The sequence below is a fragment of the Pseudopipra pipra genome, chromosome Z, assembly GCF_036250125.1.
Source record: "Pseudopipra pipra isolate bDixPip1 chromosome Z, bDixPip1.hap1, whole genome shotgun sequence".
Taxonomy (NCBI): Eukaryota; Metazoa; Chordata; class Aves; order Passeriformes; family Pipridae; genus Pseudopipra; species Pseudopipra pipra.
The window spans coordinates 45985777-46007276 of NC_087581.1; the positions used below are offsets into that span (position 1 = coordinate 45985777).

General features: G+C 36.3%; 1 protein-coding gene across 4 annotated transcripts in view; it reads right to left on the minus strand.

Moving 5' to 3' along the window:
• Positions 1–21500, minus strand: part of FER (FER tyrosine kinase) — a 156173-nt gene that overhangs the window by 35159 nt on the left and 99514 nt on the right. For 2 of the 4 annotated variants that reach the window (XM_064641023.1, XM_064641024.1), the window contains exons 16-17: positions 20941–21035; positions 5107–5230 (exon numbers count right to left, since the gene is read on the minus strand). In XM_064641023.1, the coding sequence (XP_064497093.1) occupies positions 5107–5230; positions 20941–21035 (219 nt within the window). Of the gene's footprint in view, positions 1–5106; positions 5231–8135; positions 8189–15378; positions 20831–20940; positions 21036–21500 lie in introns of those variants that run through there. The other 2 variants (XM_064641026.1, XM_064641025.1) reach the window with 2 other exon arrangements.

Below are 21500 nucleotides of genomic sequence, written 5' to 3' on the forward strand. Positions count from 1 at the left end.
TTTCTTTCAATAGTGCTTGGGGTGAATTTCAAATAAAGCACACAAGGGGAAGCAGTATCAACCAGTACAACAGATGAACAGAGTTCACAATGAAAAAACTGTATTTCTCTTCCTGTTATACTCTTTTGTTATCAGCCACATCAGAATTCAATTAACTTAGGGCAACAGATAATAGATAAGAAGGAAGCTCAATTTTTATTCAGAAGCAACCCTTCACCAACGTTCACCTCCACACACATTATAGCATACTTAGAATTCAATAATTGCTCTAATGTATTATAATAAGCTTAAAGTATACAATATTCATCACATTTAATTTCATGGGTTTGGATACTTACGTTTCACTTTTTTTTTCTTAATACTTTCAAATCAGAATCATATGAGCTCACTAAAGAAAAAAAATAATCACTTTGCTCAAATAAGATTTCTGACAACCAAAAGTACTGATTCAGAACTGATTCAGCTTTAACTGTAAATGCATTTCTCTAGCATCAAACCACATTTACCAATGTGACAGCAGGAAAAAGAAAGGAGAGGTAAATCCCTTGAAAATCTATTCTTAAAAGCTGAAACCTGGTATATAACACTCTAATCCATATGGTAAGCTGACTGAAATGTAGCAGTGTTCACCCACCTCTCCTAGATGACAGCAGTTGAAGTGCACTGTATTAGTTAATAAAAGCTCAGCACATGGTACTGTAATGTGCCAATCAAATTCCAAGTCTGACTAAAAATTATTTCCTAGATATGGCAGAGTAAATTTTGGTGGCTTTTTCCTTAACACTAACTACATATCAACATAAAGTGGCCTATGGAAAGCAACAGTTCTTCATCAAAGCTCCCATTTGGGGTTTTAACTTTAAACGGAATGTAAATATTTCTAATATTCATATTGAAAAAAAAAATCTTTGAAACATCATTTTATACAAAGTAGAGATCATCTTATAAATAAGGATTGAAACTATTATTATTCATTACATTTATGGGGCATTTCAACTGTGCTACTGACCATAATTCTCTGAAAGACTTATTAATTGAAGTACAATCAACAGATATTAGTACAGATTTTTTGATTCAGTAATAAATATTTTCTATGAAAGAAAGCTATAGAAATGGAATCTCTTTATACATGCAGTTCTGAATGAATCCTAAAAAGATAATTAATAATGGCAAATTAATCCTTGCACTAAACCTTGAAGATCTTCCCACTTTCTACCTTTGCTGGGAGAACCAGTCGACCGGAGGACGAGATTTTGCCGGCTCTTCAGCCGAGAGCAGATGGCTGCCCTCATGTAGTTTACAGAAAGGCAAATCCATTCCACCAAAATGTAGTCTTTCTCCATAAGTCATCACTACCAGAGAAAACTACAGAAACTACAATAAAGGTCTGAGGTATTGCAATTGGCCAGAAGGAAATGCAGTATTCAGAAAAACATCTTGTGCCCACAGAGACTCATCTACTTCAGAACTGAACCAAAGCAGCCATTCCCCTGAGCACTGGACTGCTTAGAGGCAGCCAGAAGCAGGCACAAAGAAGTATTTAGCTACTGTCTGCCACTGGATTTAGGTAGAGAAATCAAGCAGAAAGGTTGTTCCCTCTTCTTAGGAAGGAGACCTGCTCAGTTTAAGAGTTCTTAAGTTCATGGTATGAAAGAGTCATGATACTTTTTTCCAAAATTCTATACATTAGCAGTTACCAGGCTTGAGAGGAAAAAATGATCCAGAAGTACAACAGATCAGGTAAACTAGATTAGTAACAGGGAAGGAAGCCTTTTCCTAGCAATTCATACGTAATTAAATGAAATTATACATAGCTAATGAAAACTGTAGAAATCCTGAACTAATATCTACAGAGTCAGGATTTCATAACATGAAGGTAAACCAGCCACTTTTAATCCAGTGCAGGGTTTTTAACAGTTACAAAAGAAAGGGAAAAAGAAGAAGCAGTAGTAATATGACTAAAAAAAGAAGGATTGAATCACAGAATATCATCATTCTACCAACTAACACATCTTTAATTCAGAATAGGGGAGATTTCCAGAACATAAATTCATTGACTGAAGGAAAACTTGACCTTGAATGCAGTTAGTCCCTGTCTTCGCACACACATAGTGCATATACTACAAATAAGTCACTCTCATCTTGTGAAAGATGACCCTGCACATACTCCTGAGTCAGGATAGTTGCAGCTTCTCTCCTGTACTCCCATGAGATTGGTTTGAAAAATAAACAAATTATGGACAAATTAATTTGTCACATGCAAATCAAAAACTGGAAAAGAAGGCTACTCACAAATGCTTATTAAACCAACTGAAATTATCACATCTCCATCCTTATCTTCTGTTTCTAATTAACAGAAAAATGGAACTACCTAAACAATAGCATATGGTAAAAATGAAAAACAAAAAACAATTCTTCAACCTCATGTTAATTAAATGGAGGTGAAATGACTACATTCTTCTCTGCATGTTCAACCACTCTTTTTATTTTTTTAATAACATCTTTTCATGCAGCTTTTTTTTTTCTTTTAAGCCAAGTCATTTCTGTTCTTTAAACAGAAACAGAGAGAGCAAAGAAAAAGTGGTATCTGGACACTGGAGGAGATGAAAATGTAGATCAAATAATCACTTAATAATCACTTAGATGCATTAAGCATCTTAAGTCTGACAGATTTTAACTTTGTATTTGCAGCTACAGAAACAGCACAACAAACAAAAAAATAGAAAAAACAAACATCACATTAGTTGTTGCACTCTCCCAACTACTGAAAGGCTAAGTCAAAGTATAACTCAAACAGCAACTTCAGAAATCCAGTACAAATTTGGGTAGAATTTTAAAATATAAAATCTAAGTATAGCTAGCGCAGTTACAATTAAAAAGTGGCACTAAAAATAAATGTAATAAACTGATAAGTAGTCTTTAGTTTCACATTAGCAGATAGTCAAATGTGCATGGTATTAAATTATAGTCAACTAAACTACTAAAAATATATGGGGGCATTCTGAACAAATCCTTAAATCAACAAATTGAATACTCCAGAAAGACAACAGCGTGAAGCAAAAAAATTTCATTTTACTGCAATTTACATAACAGAAACTATTTCTAATTATACATTACTGATCTTTACGGAATAGTAATCAAAGCCTATGGACCTTCAAACAAACAAAAGAACTTAGGGTTTTTTAACTACTGCTTAGCCCGTTTGCTCTCTATCAAATTCAGAAGAATTAGCTTATAAATAAAATAAGCACATGCCATGCCTAACAACATAAACCCAAAAAGAATCTTGAATATTGCAGAAAATAAGACTGGCAAACAAACTCTGAAAATGTATATTTTGATTTACTAAACTGTGTGTTTTACCAAAGTAAGCAGTTTTCTTGAACATACTATTTGCTTGGTTGCACTTTAAAACTCCTAGTTTTATTCAGGATAGGTTTACTAAAAATTTTGGTTCTACCTTTAAGGAAAAGTGCTAGCTCTCTCTGAGAATCTCCTGTTACAATTTGTGATAATAAACAAATTAAGTGAATATTTTGAAAGCTCAAAAGTAAGCAGGGGGAAAGAACTAGCTGTTCCTATTCAATGCTCACCAACTGACAGTGGATATTTCAGAGATACACTGAAGCCACAGACATCTACAACAATTAGAACAGTACTATTCCACATAGATGTGGCAAGGATACCCTTTTTCCAGAGCTAAAAAAATAAAGCCAACTAATTTGTTCTAAATCTATTAATATTTTGCAGGCAGCACACTATCATTTAATGAATAAATACCGATTTTTTTCCCCCAGTAACTGCAGTGACAAACTGTAGTTATCCAGCTACTATTTTTACCTTTGCTTTCCTTTTCTAAGAAAACAGGAGCTCTAAACAGGTACTTCAGACTGATCTGACAGTTACAGAAATTATTAAGCACTGGAGCATTTATGAGACTAGTGTAAATCACTAATGCTGTTACTTGCTCTGATTTTTATGTCATTGTTTTCTTGACAAACAGAGCCAGGCTGAAGACATTCTACCATGACAGAATGCTTACAACACTTTTCTGGAATTTCCCTAAGGGAGTATTCCATAGTTTTAGATTATGAGTTAGTTCTGTTCTCTCAGTATCTCTTACATAGCATGATCTTGTTTCAATTTTACACCATGAGCTGTTTCAATTAACTTGGCTTGCATAAATGCAACTGACCAATTCACTGTTGACAAAAATCCATGAGAAATGCCGCTCAGATCTCCAATAACAGCTGTCCCCGGAAGGGTGCTAATTATGAAATGGACTGATTATGTAAGTGAGGTGGCACACAGTTCACCTAAAAATGTTCTACAAAGTGGAACTCTTAAATATTACAGGTGAAAATTTGTTCTTCTTAATTTTTCTGTAAAGTGGATTATCATCATGTTTACATCTCATATTTCAGCCACAGAATTAAGCAGGGTATATACTGTGCTGTTCTGAGAGGAAAAATAGGTGGAAACTAACCACATTCCCTTTGATACAAGCAGAGTATAAGTAGAGTAATGACAGAGTCAAACTGGAGAAGAAACAAGAAAAAGGAATGGTAGGAACAAAAATAATATACTCCAAGAGCATAATGCCTGATATTCATCTGTATTGCAGAGAAAGCAGTTCAGGCAATTAATTTTTTAATAAACAGAACTTCAGTTGTTCTCTATTATCTAAGAAACCAGTGGATTTTTCTGAAACATACTTCAAATGTAACAACTTGTTTGTTGGTCAGGCAAGTATCTGCAGATTTCAGACAGGACATAAACCTCACAGATTGTTTCTTGCCATAATGCACTGTCACTCTATGAATTATGCTCCTTATAATGCAAATCATTATGGTGAAAAATAATTTTGAACTTATATCAATAGCAACAAACTATAGAGATAAAATAATGTAGTACTTATTTTTACCCAAATGAACAAAATAGTTTTGAATTAGACAAGCAGTAAGTAATGATCTACTTTCAGAAAAAGTGGGTTTTTTTTCAAATTGTAGGGCTCACTCCTGTGATAATAAGCACCACACACAGTTAAACAGCTTGCACTTCCAATGAGCAAAGGTACAATAGTGAGAAAAAAAAAATCTTCCTTACCTATGTATACAATTCTTAGATTCGAGATAAGCCATACCAGAGGCAGCATCTAATGAAAATTTCACCAACTGTTTGGTTTTTAGCTCATCCTTCTTTTTTCTTAAAAATGACAGGAAATCACCTCCTAGAAAAACAGAAAGATGGACAGTGAGATACAACTGATGGGATACCCACATTTCTCTCTCTCTCAACACCAAACAAACTGTAGTCATTAGCTGTTCTCCTCATTCCATCCATTTGAGGTTGACCCAAGAAAAAGGAAGGAACCCACCTTTCAAAATGCATTTTCCCTTAAACATTAGATGCTTAAAAGCAAAAACTGCACAGAATACCCAAAGTCTTCACCAGTGTACAGTAAATACAGACTCACATAAAAATTGTTGACAAAAACAATTGATAATTTGTGATACATCTTATTCACTAATCATAGAATGACTGTTGTTTATAACAACTGTGAATAAAGAGATCCTATTAAAGAGGTCCTATTAGTTACATGAGAGTAATTAATTTTTAATTGATCATTTCCAGTGATGTTTCTCAAATTCTACACTGATGTAGAATTGTGCAATGTTAACTGAACATTTGACATGGGCAATGGAAGGTGAACAGCTATTACTGTAACTTCACAGTCTTCTGCCTTGGAGGAACAAAAGTTGTTGTCCTCTTGTCTAAAGAATAAGAGGGGTCAGCACTGAGGATTTCCAAAAGAAAACTGTATTAGCAAATAAGCTGGCGAGATATTAAACAAACACTGCAAAGACATGTTTGGATTGACATAACTGTATTAAAGATTTTTCTAAAATATATTTTATTGATCCAGAAAATAAAATATATTTCATTATTCCAGTGTGTAGCCAGTTATTGGTCCAGTATTTGTTTCTTTTCACTGAGGACTGAATTGACTACAGTGATTATATCTTGCAATCATGCACTGTTACACAATTTTATGTACTGCCTTTCTTTGCAATGTGAAATGACAATATATATTAGAAGTTTCATATGGGTTTTTCTTTTTAGGAGGCCATTTCTATTTGTATTTCATATTGTAAGAAATAAAATAAGAGAATATTGAAGAAAAAACTCTGATGTTATGAAGAGTAATTGTAATGCCCTTCAAACATGGAGTTGGAGCTGCTCTTTACTCCCAGACTGGGTAACACACAGACAGGAAATCCTTGACCCTAAAGCCAATTTGAAATACCCTCTGTTTTGCAAAATATGGTTACACACATTTAGAATGGTCTAATTTTTTTTTTTTTTGTAGTTTGTAGAGTTGTTGGAGCACACCTGATTTCCTGGTAGTCTTGTCTTCCAAAGTCTGGCTAGAGTTAATCTTGGGATACTGACTTTTAAACTCTAATGAAATCTTGAAATTACAAATCACTACTGCAAACTGGACTGGGTAATAATCACCTTTTCTTTAATCTGAGAGGTTACTGAAATAGTCTGATAACTGGCAAAATGTAGGTATTGCCAGAGAGAAGTAAGATAAACACTAATTAAATACATGTCATTTCTAACATATGTGAACAGAATTATTCTGGTTACAGCAGTCAATTAAAAATCATTTTTAAGCAATTCCCCCCTTCAACACATACAACAAGCTGATGAAAATTTATTTATAGACTGAGAATTCACTCTTCTGTACATAGGAATCATCTTCTAATTAGTAAGTATGACTATATGTCTTTACGAATGTGAAGTCTTCCAACCTTGAAAAACTGTGGTGTTACTTGCATGAGAGCAGTAAATCAAGGAAGCTTAAAAAAAAATATAAGACCATCTTAAAAAAACCCTACTCTAAATCAACTAATGTTTCCTTATTGAAGACTGAGAGTTTCTAACAATTTACTGCAGGAAGAACTGAGAAGACAGATTAGATCAGTTTGACAGTCTGGGAAAAAAACCAAAACCAAACTAACAACAAACCCTTCTCAACTGCTATAACAACAACAGTGTTAAGTCTAAATTCATATTCCTCACAATTTGTACAAATCTTTTGTACAAATAAGTTATTTCTCTCCTCAACCAACAGTAAAGCAATCTGTTCTCAAGTTACAAGCTACTAAAGACAACAAGGTATCAAAAGAAAATCTAACCATATCCATTAAAAAATTTCAGAATAATATATAAATTTGTTTCCAATATGCTCAGGCAATCAGATTAAGATCCTAATTGTCATCAATTCACTTCTGAGGAGGATTAAAAGCTTCTCAGATCCTTACATCAGAATATGTCAAACTCACAGAGCTCAAGCCTGTACCTTTCCAAAGCAATCCAATACAATCAGGAAGTCATTTAGACTTACTAATTTTCCTGTGTGGCAATGCACTGCATCAAATTCTAGAGTTTTACGCAAAACGTGCAGAGTATACTTTGAGCTGTATACAGTGTACTTGATGCCTATCACCAAAAACTAGTTTTAATAAAAGTATTTTAATCTGTATCAGAGTTTTCAGTAGCTGTTTTATTTTCTTGTATCTGTCCTTGCATAGAGATTAGAAAAATTTCTTTTAAATATTCTGTTCAATATTAATTCGAAAGTGCTGTTAGTTGCAAACAAAATAAAAGAGTCAAGTGATATTCATCTCATTCTGTACGAGATACATCATGTTAGGCTAAATCTGATTATCCTCAAGCATCTGTTCTTTACATAACAGAATTACTGTTAAGTAAATTCTGAATTTTACTGTGGTCAATGTTCCAGCTATTCATCTTCACAGCAAAGCATACACATGAATACTATCAAAGCTGAATTAAGAGGATATCACTACAAACTCTTCAGTGTAGAACTGTGGCTACGTAATATCTTTATGTGCTTCTTAAAATAAGTTTAAATATAAAAAGCCCTAATTCACTATTTGCAGCACATAGTATCAGAGCATTATTTCCAGTATAACAGCTATTGATAACAATGAAATAAATAGACCAATTAGACTATGAAAGAAATGATACAAAAAGAGTATGCAATGTTTTCTTCTGTATGTGGAATTTCCATTGCATTCTGCACAGCTACCTGTTAATCCAGTTAATGGCCCACAAGACTACCAGGAAATGAGGTGTGCTCCAACAACTCTACAAACTACAAAAAAAAAAGTTAGACCATTCTAAATATTATCACCAAGCAGAAACTGACTGCCTGTTCTAATACAGCAGAATTATTTTACTAAGGAGATGACAAAATGTAGTTCATAAGCATGAACTCCGTAAGAGCAGCCTGTTATAAATGGATTTCTGAAAAGAGACCTTCATGCATTTTGCTGTGAATGGGGACTATTTCCCAACATACACAGAAATTCTGAGTGTGTGAAAATAACACATATCACCAACTCCTAGCGATGGCTGTATTTTACAGCATAAACTTCATGTTGTACATAGCTACTTAAAACTAAAAATTTAAAATAGTAAACATGCATGTAAACAAACAAATTCTAGAAGACAGTTTTTTAAGAAAGTAAGCAGCTATTTGACAAATAATTGCAAGGGTTTAGAAATGCTGAAGCACTCATTTTCTTTAAAATACCGTGCCTTCCCTTTTCAGTTAATGGATCATTTGTGAGCAATGCAATTCTTCCACTTTTTTTTTTTTTTTAATTCGTTTATTTTACATATGTAATAGCAGAAACTATAAATAAACCCAAGGTTTTTCAACTGCCTACAGAGTACTGTTATGAAATCATTTAAAACTTCATTTTTCCTGTTAAGCAAAGCAAAAAAAAGATGTTACAATAATGTAAACTGTGCCATTGTAATATTAACAATGGTAGTAATCAAGTCTGAGTTGAAATGCATGTATGTGAAAACAAAAGATGAAGTAAGAAAAAAAAAAGAGTTAAAAGAATGGTGTGCATTGAGATACAAGGACATGAGCAGCAGCAACAACAAGCACATGCAGAGAAAATGCAGCTTGCACCAGAACTGTTGTGGATGACTTTTTAGCAGACAATCTGTGATGAGACCACAGTGGAGAGGACTCTAGCACAAAATAACTGCACTATAATAAAATGAAGATGAAAAGAAGGTTACAACACGTTATATGTGCTATTTCACTTCCTTTTTACAGGATGACAGGCTATAGACCTATAATCAAAAGAAGGAAAATATTGACAATTGTCAGCAGTATTGCTTTAGATTTCAGGTGGATCAAAAAAAGCTGTAGAGTGAAGCCAATGTCCCAAGTGCCATAAATAATTGTCCAAAACTGAGTCTCTCATCACGTCTCAAAAAGAAGCCAGAAATCATAGCGAGACATCAATAACTTGCATGCCTTATCTTCTGTGCTGCCAAAATAATGCTACCCAGACTACCTGAACTCTTCTGTGCCTCTAAGGATACAGGACTATGAGTGGGTACATGAAACCTACTTCAGAAACTAACTAAAAGGAAAATCATCTTTCCCCAGATGGTCTTCCAATTCTTCAACAATTAATTCCTATAACTGTACTATGCTTAAAAATCAATAATCAAAAGCCTTGAAAAGGATTCCAGATTAGAGAGTCACGATAGCTGATGTGAAAAAGAATAGATGTAAAGAACAGAGGTTTTTTAATGTAAAGAAAAACAATGAGCATTTTTTTAAATTCTAAGACACTAAATAGCTACAATTACTTAAATAATAATGTGAATACCAACAAATAAAAAGAAATAAGATGCACATAGAGGTTTTTGCAGCTACTGAAACACTTCACTAATTTTTTGTTTGGTTGTTAAGTTTCATCCACTTGCTGATTTTTTTGGTACAATATTGATAGAAAATAATAATATCAATGCCTGAAACATTTGAAGATATAAAAATCAAACTCTAGACTGAAATGTTACAATAAAAGAAGACTGTAGAGCAGACCTTTGGTTTTGTTTCATCAGAGAAGCTCTGAGCTGAAAGGAACTTTTAATTACCACCACCTACACCCCAATAAAGGAATCTGACTGTTCCTCCTCTTAATATTCTTGCAGCTGGAATCCATGCAGTGAATAGGGAGGCAGAGAACCATGTGAATATACGGGACTAAGAACAAGGGAAAGGAGGAAGAAATGGGGTCTGTATGTATTCATATGTGCGTGTACTGCAAGAGGGCCAGTGAGAAGAGGGTGAGGTTGGACACATGGAGAGAAGCCATACGAGGATGTTTGGTTCCTGATGTGCCCAACAAGAGAGAAGGTGGTAGAGGGAGGCAGAAGCACAGCAACTTGCAGAGACACACAGAAAAATGGAAGCTGGATGCTTAGCTGAGTTCAAGAGGATAAAGTAAGAGAGAGAAAAAAACTAGAGAAGCAGACAGGAGTGTGTGTGAAGAGAAACTGTACAGTAGACAGAAGGTGGCTTTACCAACAGGCAATAATGAGAAAATAACTTATTTGACCAGAGGAAAAAAGAAGAAATGAATGGAAAACAAAGCCAGACAGTTGCGATCACCACATGTTATCTCTAAGCGGAATTTGACCAGATTTTGACTGAATTTTTTTTTCTATATTGATTTTTGGCAGCATGCAATAAAGATTCAGGATCTGACTACAAGATAGGACAGTGATCTGAAATCTGCTGAGAAAAGACAGCTACTAAGGATGCATGATATAGCTATGCAAAACTTCAGTAAAATTTTAAGGGCAAAAAAGAAACAATCAGGAAAAAAAACCTGCATTATCTCTATCAGATCTCACTGCCTCCAGAAACAGAGGAAATAGAAAAAAACCACACCAAAGTAGAAAATGCAGCAGCTGAATCACACAATGTGAAACTGTAAGTTCAGATTTTTTTCAGCATCAATCAGCATTCCAAGCCTGTGTATGAAATCAGCAACACTTCCGAGTCAGGAGGGTTAATCTTAGGTTCAGGTAAGCCAATATACATGTATTTCAGCTGCTCCTGGCATCTGCTCTTCTTTACTCAAGATGATAATTCATTTAGCAGAAAAGCTCAGATAATATGCATATAGTAAATCATATCAATAAATAAATTCTACATATTTCAGTCTCAACTGAGACTTCATTTCTAAGTGGCCTTGCTGGCTTCAGTGCATATCACAGAAGAAATACAAAAAGTCAGCTGTGACTTGGTGCTATATTCTAAAGTATCACTACATACAGAAAATAGCAATTCTATAAAAAGCAGTTAAGATTTAGTAAGTTGTACCAGCTCTACCTCAGCGCCAGCTACAATGGATCTGTAGGTATTTCTACAATTTACGCCATGTAGCCCTCTTTTCCAGCGAAGGCCAAAAGGAGAGCCTGATAGGTCAGGCAGAACACCGGGCTTTACTTGCAAATGCTTCTGACCTAGCATGCCCTGTGGAAGTAAAAACTGCTGTACCATACAGAAAGTAGCAATGGAGTCACTTTTCAGAAGACACAGAGTGAGTAACCCAGGCCAGATCCAAGTCAGCTGCAGGTAGGACAGCATGAACAGGCTAGAGAAGTAACCCCAGAGCTTGGTTAAGAATCATACATCATTCCTATGGTTGGGAAAGACCTTTGACTGAATACCACCACACCCACTAAGCCACATTGCAAAGTGACAGGTTTACTCATTTTATGAACACTTCCAGGGATGGTGACTCCACAAAAATGGTTACAGGCACTACAGAAATGGCTATGCTCTTTCTGAACGTGCCTGTGAGTCAGTGCAGTTGACATCAAGCAGTGCTGCACCTGAGCTAATAAAACCTGTCACCTCTGATTTGTTTCTGCATCAACAGCACAGGCAATTTGCATCCCAAATGATTCAGAACAAATCTGAACAGGTTACCTTATATGGAAGCAAAGTAGGAAGTTATGACCTTGCTGAACTCCACCTTGGAAGCCAGATACATATGTCTACATATAAGCTGAATATAGTTGAAATCTAATTCCAGCAACCCTCATGTAGTATTAGACTACTGGATATTTCCACAGCTGTTTATATGTACAAGCACAGCTTTACCTGTCTCCAGCTGCCAGAGTTCAAAACATCTATGCATGTCAGCATGAGTCTAAATAAAAGGAACACATATTAACTGCCCAGTTAAATAGAGAGCTGCCTTTTTTGCAACCATCAAGTAGGAATTCTGTGGTGGCATCAGGAATGCACATTAGTACTCCAGGAAAACATCTACAATGCATTTAGTATTAGAATGAAAAATTTCCATAACTGCCCACTGAGGGCAGGGAATCACACCCAGAGCATTTCACTGACAGAACAGACTAAATACAGTCTACAGGCCCAGAATGGATTGGGAGACAAGAAACAACTCCTGGAAAACTGCTTAGAACTGTATGAGTGAGGTAAGGACCTGGTACAGAAATAAGATCTAGTTTTCATAATATAAAAATACATAACAGACTCACAACATATTATATTAGCATAATGTATATGCTAGACGAAGCTAAATTAAAACTCAACAGACAATACGGATTCTTGAATTGCTTAATTTTAGAATGCCTTACATAACAAAACAAAAATGCATTCAAAATATTTCTGGGGTTATAATTTTAACTATTAATGGTTAATAAATGTTTGTATATATAGAAACCTGAAACAGAAAATAGGCTATCAACTTATGATTAAACAGGCCAACAGCTAAAAGGAGCAAGTCACAAAATGTGTGACTTCAAGCTTCCTTCTACTACCTTGAATCAAGCAATGGTATATATAAAGATGTTTGCATTGACTCTCAATTAAATAAATCCTTCCAAAGAGAGTTGGTGCAGGCATAACGATGGTGCTTATCTTGACTGCCCGTGCAGACTCTTTGCTAGAGGGACAGAGGCATCAAGGAAGATTCTACAAGATAAACTGTTGAAACAGTTGCATGAAGTAGTAACTGCACCACAGTGTCCTAGTTAGAACAGCTGGGACAGATTCATCACTGGATGGGTGTAACCCAAAACTGTGTATTCTATAGCCTTCCATGCCATTTCCCAGAAACTGTTATCAGTAGAGCATTTACACCCTCTGCCCAGAGCAGCTTGACTCCTCAGGCTATAAACTAGGCGTTAAGAGGCCTGTGAGATAGGAAGATGTTCCTGTCCTCACACCCTTCTATGGAATTCCCTGCTCTGAGGGAAGGACTGAGCATTCCTGCCTGAACTGGAGAATATATAAACTTGGAGTTTTGGAACCTTTTTACCACTCGTGGGATCCAGAGGAAGACTGCAGCTCACTGCTCTCAACCAGACTGAGACCACCACCCTCAGCTGGACTGCAATCACCACTTTTGACCAGACTGCAACAGCTCTCCCACCAGCAGGTTTTTTTCCCCTCTCCCTTTACTTTGGACTCAACACCACTTTGTTCATGCCCCAGGTTGCTGGGTTATACATTTGGGTTTTTGTGGGTTAAGACCAATTGTTTGTCTGTATAATCGTACTTACTTTATTTTATTAAATTGTTATTCTGACTTATAATCTCTCTTTTGAGTTGAGTTCATTTCCCCTGCTGGTTAACTTTTAAACCAGCACACACAGTATTCCACATCTATCTTCAAAATGCCCTATTCCAGAGCACGCATTTCAGGAACATGCCAAGCTCCTACCTCTAAATTAAATTATCCTCTCAGGACAAGTTAAAATTCAAGTATATTTAAATGAATATAAAGAAGGAGACGAAAGAATTTTGTGGCTTAGGATTGTTTTTTGCATTTTACAGATTACATTTGATTTTGACTTTTTTGACTTTCCCCCAAAGGAAGATAAAAAACCATTCAAAATTTTAAAGGGATTCCTGTAGTTTCTTTTTGATTACATGGGAGACTGCAGGATAAATTATGAGCAAGTGAAAATGCATTTAAGTGACCATGAGTACCTCAGTGAATTAAAACCCAGTTTGTGATCCATGATCACTAAGAGAGAAGCTGGGACCACGAAGATAATAGTGAGAACAGGTAAAGGAGAAAGGTTTTTTCTTTTTCTGTCTTTTTCCATGAAAAGATGCTGAGTTCACTTTAAAAAGAACAGGAAGCAGGCTATGTCAAGCCCTTCAGCATTTTCCTGGTAACCTTCACACCTCCCCCAAAAAATTCAGCATCCATTTGTCTCAGGTTGTCAGTCTGGACTCTGGCAGTATTCCAGGCAGTCTTTCTGATCACCAACTAAATTTGCTAAAAATGAGCTGTTATGAAATCTCCTTATGCCCTGCATGGCCTTAAGAGACAATGGCAAATAGTTCTTTTGCTGTTCTGAATACCAAAGCAGCTCCTCATCATTATTTCTCTTTCTTCAGTTTTAAGGTCAACAATGCAAGATAAAGTACAAAAACCCCCCTGGGAAAACAGACACAGAACAAAGAAAAGTTAATGAATTAACACAGAAAATATGAGTAAAATGCTCAGTTTTTCAGACTGAGTTGGCATTACAGAAAAGTTACCTGGTTTCTCACACAATACTATAAACCATACCTTACACAAAGTTCTGCTGTTCCTCATTTTGGAAGCCATCTCTTACAAAGGCTTATCTACACTAGTAAATTCCAGTGGCAGCAATTCACTGAACAACCTTAAGACTGGAATACCACATTACTTTTCAGTCAGATTAGTCAAGTCCGTAAGACAATACAAACTCATGGTGCCATACTAAGACCAAGCATTTTGCAAATCTTGGGATTTCTCTTCCCAAAATTCATTAGCAATTCTCATTTTAACTTCTGCTGTCTTTCTTGGGATAAACTGCATACTTAAAGTGTATTACAAAAGATTATTGAAAAGTTACTGTACTAAGTTATGAAATAATGCACTATCCATACTTTTATATCCAAAGATATCAGAAAAAAACCTCCATCTGATATCATCTTTGCAACAAACCTTATGAAACCATCTTGGGTGACATTCCATTATGAAGTAGTAAAAAGAAAGCAAGAGTATTACAAAGAAAATAACTTACAGCAACCTATATGATTATTAGAGTTCTTCATAATACTAAAACGTTACAACAGACTAATTTTTCTAAGCAGAAGTTTCAAAAGTTATGAAAATCTTGGGTGAGATACAAAAATTTGAGAATCTGTATTGGGTTTGCATGGTAAGGTTTTGGTGTTGGGGGCACTACATGGGTGGCTTCTATGCAAAGCTGCCAGACATCTGACAGAGCAGATGCCAGGTAGCTCCAGGGTGGACCCACCGCTGGCCAAGGCCAAGCCCATCAGCAACAGTAGTAACTCCTCTGTGAGAACGTACTTAAGAAGGAAAAAAGTTATTGTGCAGAAGCAATTGCAGCCTGAGGTGGTTTGACCCAAAAGCCAGTTTTCAAACTCCCCACAAATTCACCCAAATGTGAGGGAAGTTTCACACAGGCACAAACTCAGCATGGGGGAATTACATCAGCATTTATTGTTAACAGAATAAAAACTGTATAGTAATATATATACAACAATCTTAACTAATCTTCCTATGATAAAACAATGTATTTACACAGACTACCCCTCCCTCCCCTCATAAAGTCCAGGAGGAGAAAAAGTAGTCCTTTCACTTTCAGGGCCACAGCTCTAATTCATAGTAGTTGGAAAACTCTTCTTCTCTCCTCTGTAGGGTGTGGGGATCTGCCCCCACTTCTGGCTACTCAGTTATGCTATCAAGGGCTCACCCATGGGCTTTGAGGGAAACAGCTCATTATCACCATGGTCTTCACCACGAAGTACAGAGAGTTAAAGCTCAAAGTCTTTATCTCCTGCTCCATGAAGATTTCCTTCCACAGGAGTTTCAGGAGGTCCTCTAAGTCTGAGGCCACCCCACCTTTCCCGGGTCAAAGGGTTCTGGGGGTTTTGGCTCAAGTCCCTACCTCAAGAACGCTCCAGCAGACCTCTCTCCGTCTGCTGTGTCTCAGCTGGACGCTGGTACCGTCTGGGCCATTCCAGGTCCGCTCTGCATTTTGCGTGCTGCCGTCACTTCAGCATCATGGCTGTGTGCCCTAGCCCATCCCGGGCTACTCCATGGCTGTGTGTTGCCGCCGCTTCTCCAGGGTCATGGCTATCGGCCTGACCCACTGCAGGCCACCCCTTGGCCTGCGCTGGCTTGGCTCCAGTGCTGTGCCTGCCCGCCGGGGGCCTGGTTCCAGCCACTGGCTGGCCACTCAAGCCCCACGCTGCTGCCTCTTGCTGGCAGTGGGGGGTGAAAACCCCCCAGCCCTTGGCCACAGCACCCAGTCCAGTTTTAACACCACACTGGGCCCCCTGCAGCCTGGCCTGGGGGGGAAGAGGGGTCTGGCCCCCACGAGGAGGCCCAATGGCCCCTCTGCTATCTCTCTCACCTCATGGCTTCCCTAATTCCAACTGCTTCTTTTCTGGTGTGTATGTGAATATGTCATTTCCACAGGGGCATACCAAGCTATAATTGGCTCAGCACCAAAAACACCACCCCTGCAGCTACCCATCTTCCAGCTCCAGAAGGGAAAATTTTCTCAAATCATGACACAGCCAGAGAAGAGATGAGTGAGAATATGTGAGATGAACAGCCCTGCAGAAACAAAGGTCAGAGGAGAAGGAGGAGGTGCTCCAAAAGCCAGAGCAGAGATTCCCCTGCAGCCTGTGGAGCAGCCCACGGTGAAGCAGCTGGATGTCTAAAGGACGTTGTGTGGCCCTGTGGGAAGCCTGCACTGGAGCAGGCTCCTGACAGGACCTTTGGCCCCATGGGGGACCCACACTGGGACAATCAGTCCCTGAAGGACTGCACCTTGTGGAACAGATCCATGCTGGAGCAGTCTGTCAAGAATTGCAGTCCACGGGAAAGACGCACGTCAAAGTTCATAGAGAAAGTAAGTAACATACAAGAAGAGGAAAACTCTAATATGTTAAAGTTCTCTCTTAACAAAATGCTTTAATACAAAGATAATTTCAGAATTGTTTTCTCTGTTCTTATTCCACTAAAAATTTAATGGGGGAAAAAATTACAGCACTGTAAAATTCAGGTTATTTTTTGTTACATGGTAGGTGAGAGGCTCTTTTAAGGATCTGGGCAGTTAATATTTAGTTAATTTTAGTTAATATTTCAATGTCATTAGGGTAAAAAGAATAAAATTTATTATTTACAAGAGTGTTTTAAAGGTTATTGCAAATTTATCCATTACACAATCACAAATCAACATTTTAAAACCATCTGCTTGGCTAAATTGCTTTTTCACAGCAGGTAGCTATCATAGCTTAAGCCTGCAAATCAGATTTGTATAGATATCAATTTAAAAATATATAACACTTTTATAAGAAAAATAGTAAGGGTTTGTTGACTCGATCTCAATTACTATCTTGGCCATTTTGGGAAGGAAAGGGGAGGAAAGGGAAGACAATTTGTTTAGGATTTTTAAAAAATTATTTTTCAGTAATTCTCATTGCAAATTCCTGGATTGCTGTTTTAACCTCACATTTCTTGTATATATGTAACTTTCCCCACACACATGAAGGAAATTGATCCTACGTGCATTTTAGCTTCTGTTCATATATGACAATTAATATTTTAGTTTATTTTTTTAATCAATTAGAAGAATAGCTTTTAGAAAGCAATAATAAATCTAAATTGTATAATAATTAAACTGGGCACTACACGAAACAGAAGCACATACCTTCCAAAAAATGCTCTTTGGAATACTGATTGAGGGTTACTTATTAGTAGGTAGTCATCACAACTTACTGAGATTATTATTTGTGGTATGTGTGTCACAAAGAATAAAAAACAGTTGACAGAAAATGCTTTTCTGTATTCAAAAAACTATTTATTACACATCTTTACTTGGGCAACAGTACCAACTGCTTAACCCAGAAACAGGAGAACTCAGCCCTTTAAAAAATATTCCAATAGCTTTTTCCCATATCAAAATGCACGTTTCCCAATACACATTCTTTAAAATGTAAGAAAGAGTCCTATCTTGTGATGCTCATGGGACATATTTTATTAGACAACTGTAAAATACATCTTTGTTTAAACAGTTGTTATGAACTTTGAGTCCTCAGAACAAATTGTCTTTTACCAGTTTACTGGACTCTCTTAACTTGATATAAGACTTCTGCAGCTTCTCTTATTCCTGTGTTTTCAATCTAGTGGAAAAAGCATCCTAAGTTCATGTCATCATCAATGGTACCATCATAAAAATATGGTTACAAATACAAAAAATGCCCAAGTTCTGTCTTTTCAGGGCTTCTCCTTTCTCAGTTTGAAGGATCGGCTTTTTTTAATAGATGTTGACTGAGAAATGAGGAGGCCTAGAGTTGTCCAACCCTAGAAAAAGATGCCACATTCTGCTTACAGGACGTTCCTTCCCACTTGTAGAGGAACCTGCAGAAAGACGTGTAGGACAAGACCAAAGAGAGAAGAGACCTGGTCCCCAACAACCTAGCCAATGCCAGGGAGATGGGATGTATTTTTCTACATGTCATCCCTTGAAAGAGAATTTCTCAAATACATATAGTATATTAAGATATTTTTCTCATTTCTTGGCAGGTTGTGGACTGTGAAAAGGATAACCAAGTCTGTCTTTCTGTACTGGAGTAATCTATGGTGGATTGACACTGGGTGGACACAGATAGTGAGATCAACATGACTAACAGTAAGTGAATAGGAAGTAAATGATGGTTCTTTTTCACTAACATATATAATTTTTCAGCTATGCTTTCACTTTGGCTATGATTCCACAATATGCTCTGCTACATTATTTATTATTTCAGTTAAACCTTGCTACATCACCCATCTTGACATTTCTTTATCAATGTGATTCTTACTCTAGGACACACATCACGTATGTTAACACCCATCTCCCCTCCCCGCACAAGAAAAGGGGTCTACCTCCAAAGGATAATTGTCTTTGTCACTGTCTTTGTCAACTTTCTTTATTTCTGTGTTATTTGTTGGCAACGTCTGGACTATTTTTGCACATCTCAATGGACGGATACATGCTTAAAATGCATCTCCAACTTTTCTCTCTTGTTTTCATTGAATGACTTTATCCACGTGTGTAGTTTTTAATCCCATTTACACTTGCAACAAAGAAAAACGACTTCTCTGCAGAGACAGTTTATGGCAGAATCACTAACAAAGTAGCACCTCTCTACACACAGTGTAAGTTTCAAAAATATTTTTAATATCTGAATAAATTAAGATTCTGAATTGAAATCAGAATCTGGAATGTAAAGCAGAATTAGCTGCTATGGAACCACATCACTGCAGTCTCAAAAGACACAGCAAGTATACAGCCTACATTTATTTGGGATATAAAAACAGCAAAAAATTTGAAAACATTAAACAGAACTCAGAAAAAAACCAGGAGAAATCCCTAGTTTTATGGAGATGCTTCTAATTTTTTCCTCAGGGAAAAAACTGTTAGACATTTATTAATTACCTGCCTTCTGAGCCATACACTCACAGAATACAATTCTAAGCTAAAACATGACATTTTCAGTTATTAAACAGAATGTAGAGTTAAACTGCCTAAACACCTTCAAGCATAAACAAATTTAAACATAGACAATGAAGATACTGAGAAAGGTAAGTGTTGAGTGCAAGGCAAGTTTACCACTATTCTGTTCTTTAAGGGGCAGATTTAAATACCAAGTCAGGGCACTATAAACTGTCATTTTTTGTAATCTCATCCAAACCTGCCATTAGAAAACAGAAAAACAGTAACATCAGAATCACTGCTTCTCTGAACTGATCTAAGTAATTTGTCTTTCCTCTATCAATTTCTTTAGGGTTGGCATCCCTATGGATTCCTGCTGATTTGGTCCCTCTCACAGTGTGCTCCCAAGAGCCCATGGGAAAGTGTGATGGCTTGGATGTTGTACAGTCTTTATGGGGGCATACAGGCAGAGAAGACAGAGGATTAACAGACCTTCAAAACAAGGCAAAAATCTTCTTTGCAAGAATTTTCTCGCTAATTCAGAGTCAGACAACTCAAGAATGTTTGGACAGACTTGGACTGCAAAACAGGCATAAGACTCAGAGAGAAGTTCTCACTAATTCCTCCTCAATTGCATTGTTTCAACTCCTTGTTCTGAGAAACCTGAACCAGAATGATAAAGGTATTAAAAGATCAGGATTTACTTTTACCTTCAGAGATATTTCGAGAAGCTGATTACCAAAGTACTCCTCAAAACTGAGGACACTGCTTTTAGTCTTCATTTTAATAAAGTTATTCACTCATACAAATATAATAATCTAATATAATCTAATTGAATAAAGGCAGAAAACTCCACGAGGTCAAATATTTCATCAGTGCTCTTGTACTAAGGTCAGCATTCAAGAATTATAAACAATTTAAGCATTATGAATAAAATGGTTCTTAAAGCCTTCTTACTGTATAGTTTTGAAGACAAATCCAATGATATATAAAGCAAATACAGTGTTGCATATTAAGCAGTACTAGCGGCTAGCAAACAAACACATTTTCCAGCTGCTAAGAAAATCAACAAAGAGGTACAATTGCCTGAAATCTGTTATCATCCCAACAATCTAAAATTCTCTCCAGTCATTGACAAATAAAATGAACTCCAGATGCCAAAAATAAATCAAGAGGAACTCATAAACTAAACAGTACATTCTGGTAAAGAAAAAAAAAACAAACCTGATACACTCAAGACAGACATGAAGTTTCTTTAAACACATCTTAACTTTCACTACCTAATTATACTGTTAAAGGAAATAGCATTTAATATCTTGTCACAGGAAAAATGAAGCTTCTGTTGTCTTGAAAGGCTACAGTAAAACAATAGATTTGTGGAGCTCACTCCTCTCCAATCTAATAGAACCCAGTGTTTCCAAAGATTTTGCAACACAGGCGACTTTCAAGGTCAGTCACAAGAATGCAGAAAAAAGACAGAAAAAAATACATTTTGCATTATAGAAACAATACTTATGAAAATATGCTGCAAAAAAAGGAGAAAAAAATTACCTGGAACAAGCTCCATAACGATATAAATAGGTTGTCGTTGTGTGCAAACTCCTATAAGTTTTACAATATTAGGATGATCATATTGTTTGAGTATTCTGCAAAACATAGAGTAAGTTAATTATATTAATAAACTTTATCGTACAAACTAATTAAATATTACGGGAAAATATTTTAAACCCTTAATGTTATTTTAATGGAATATGTCATTATTGTTATCATAAAGGAAAAAAATCAATGTAATAGATTAATCATCACTGTTTGAAATGGAGGGCATACTGATTCACTAATACATCAAAACTGAGCACTATATTATTCTTATTGTAATTTTACATTTGTCTACATAATGTTTATCTATATAACTGAAAAACAACCTGACAGGTATACAGCTTCTCAAGAATCCTTGTAATTAAATAGCATTTCTGTGGTGGAGCAGGCGTAGAGCTACATCAAAAAGATATGCACAGCATGTCTCTATACTTCCCTGCTGCACTTTTCAAAAGCACACTCATTCCAATTTTACTTTGGGAGATTAATTAATACAGTAAGTTTTAAAAGACTAT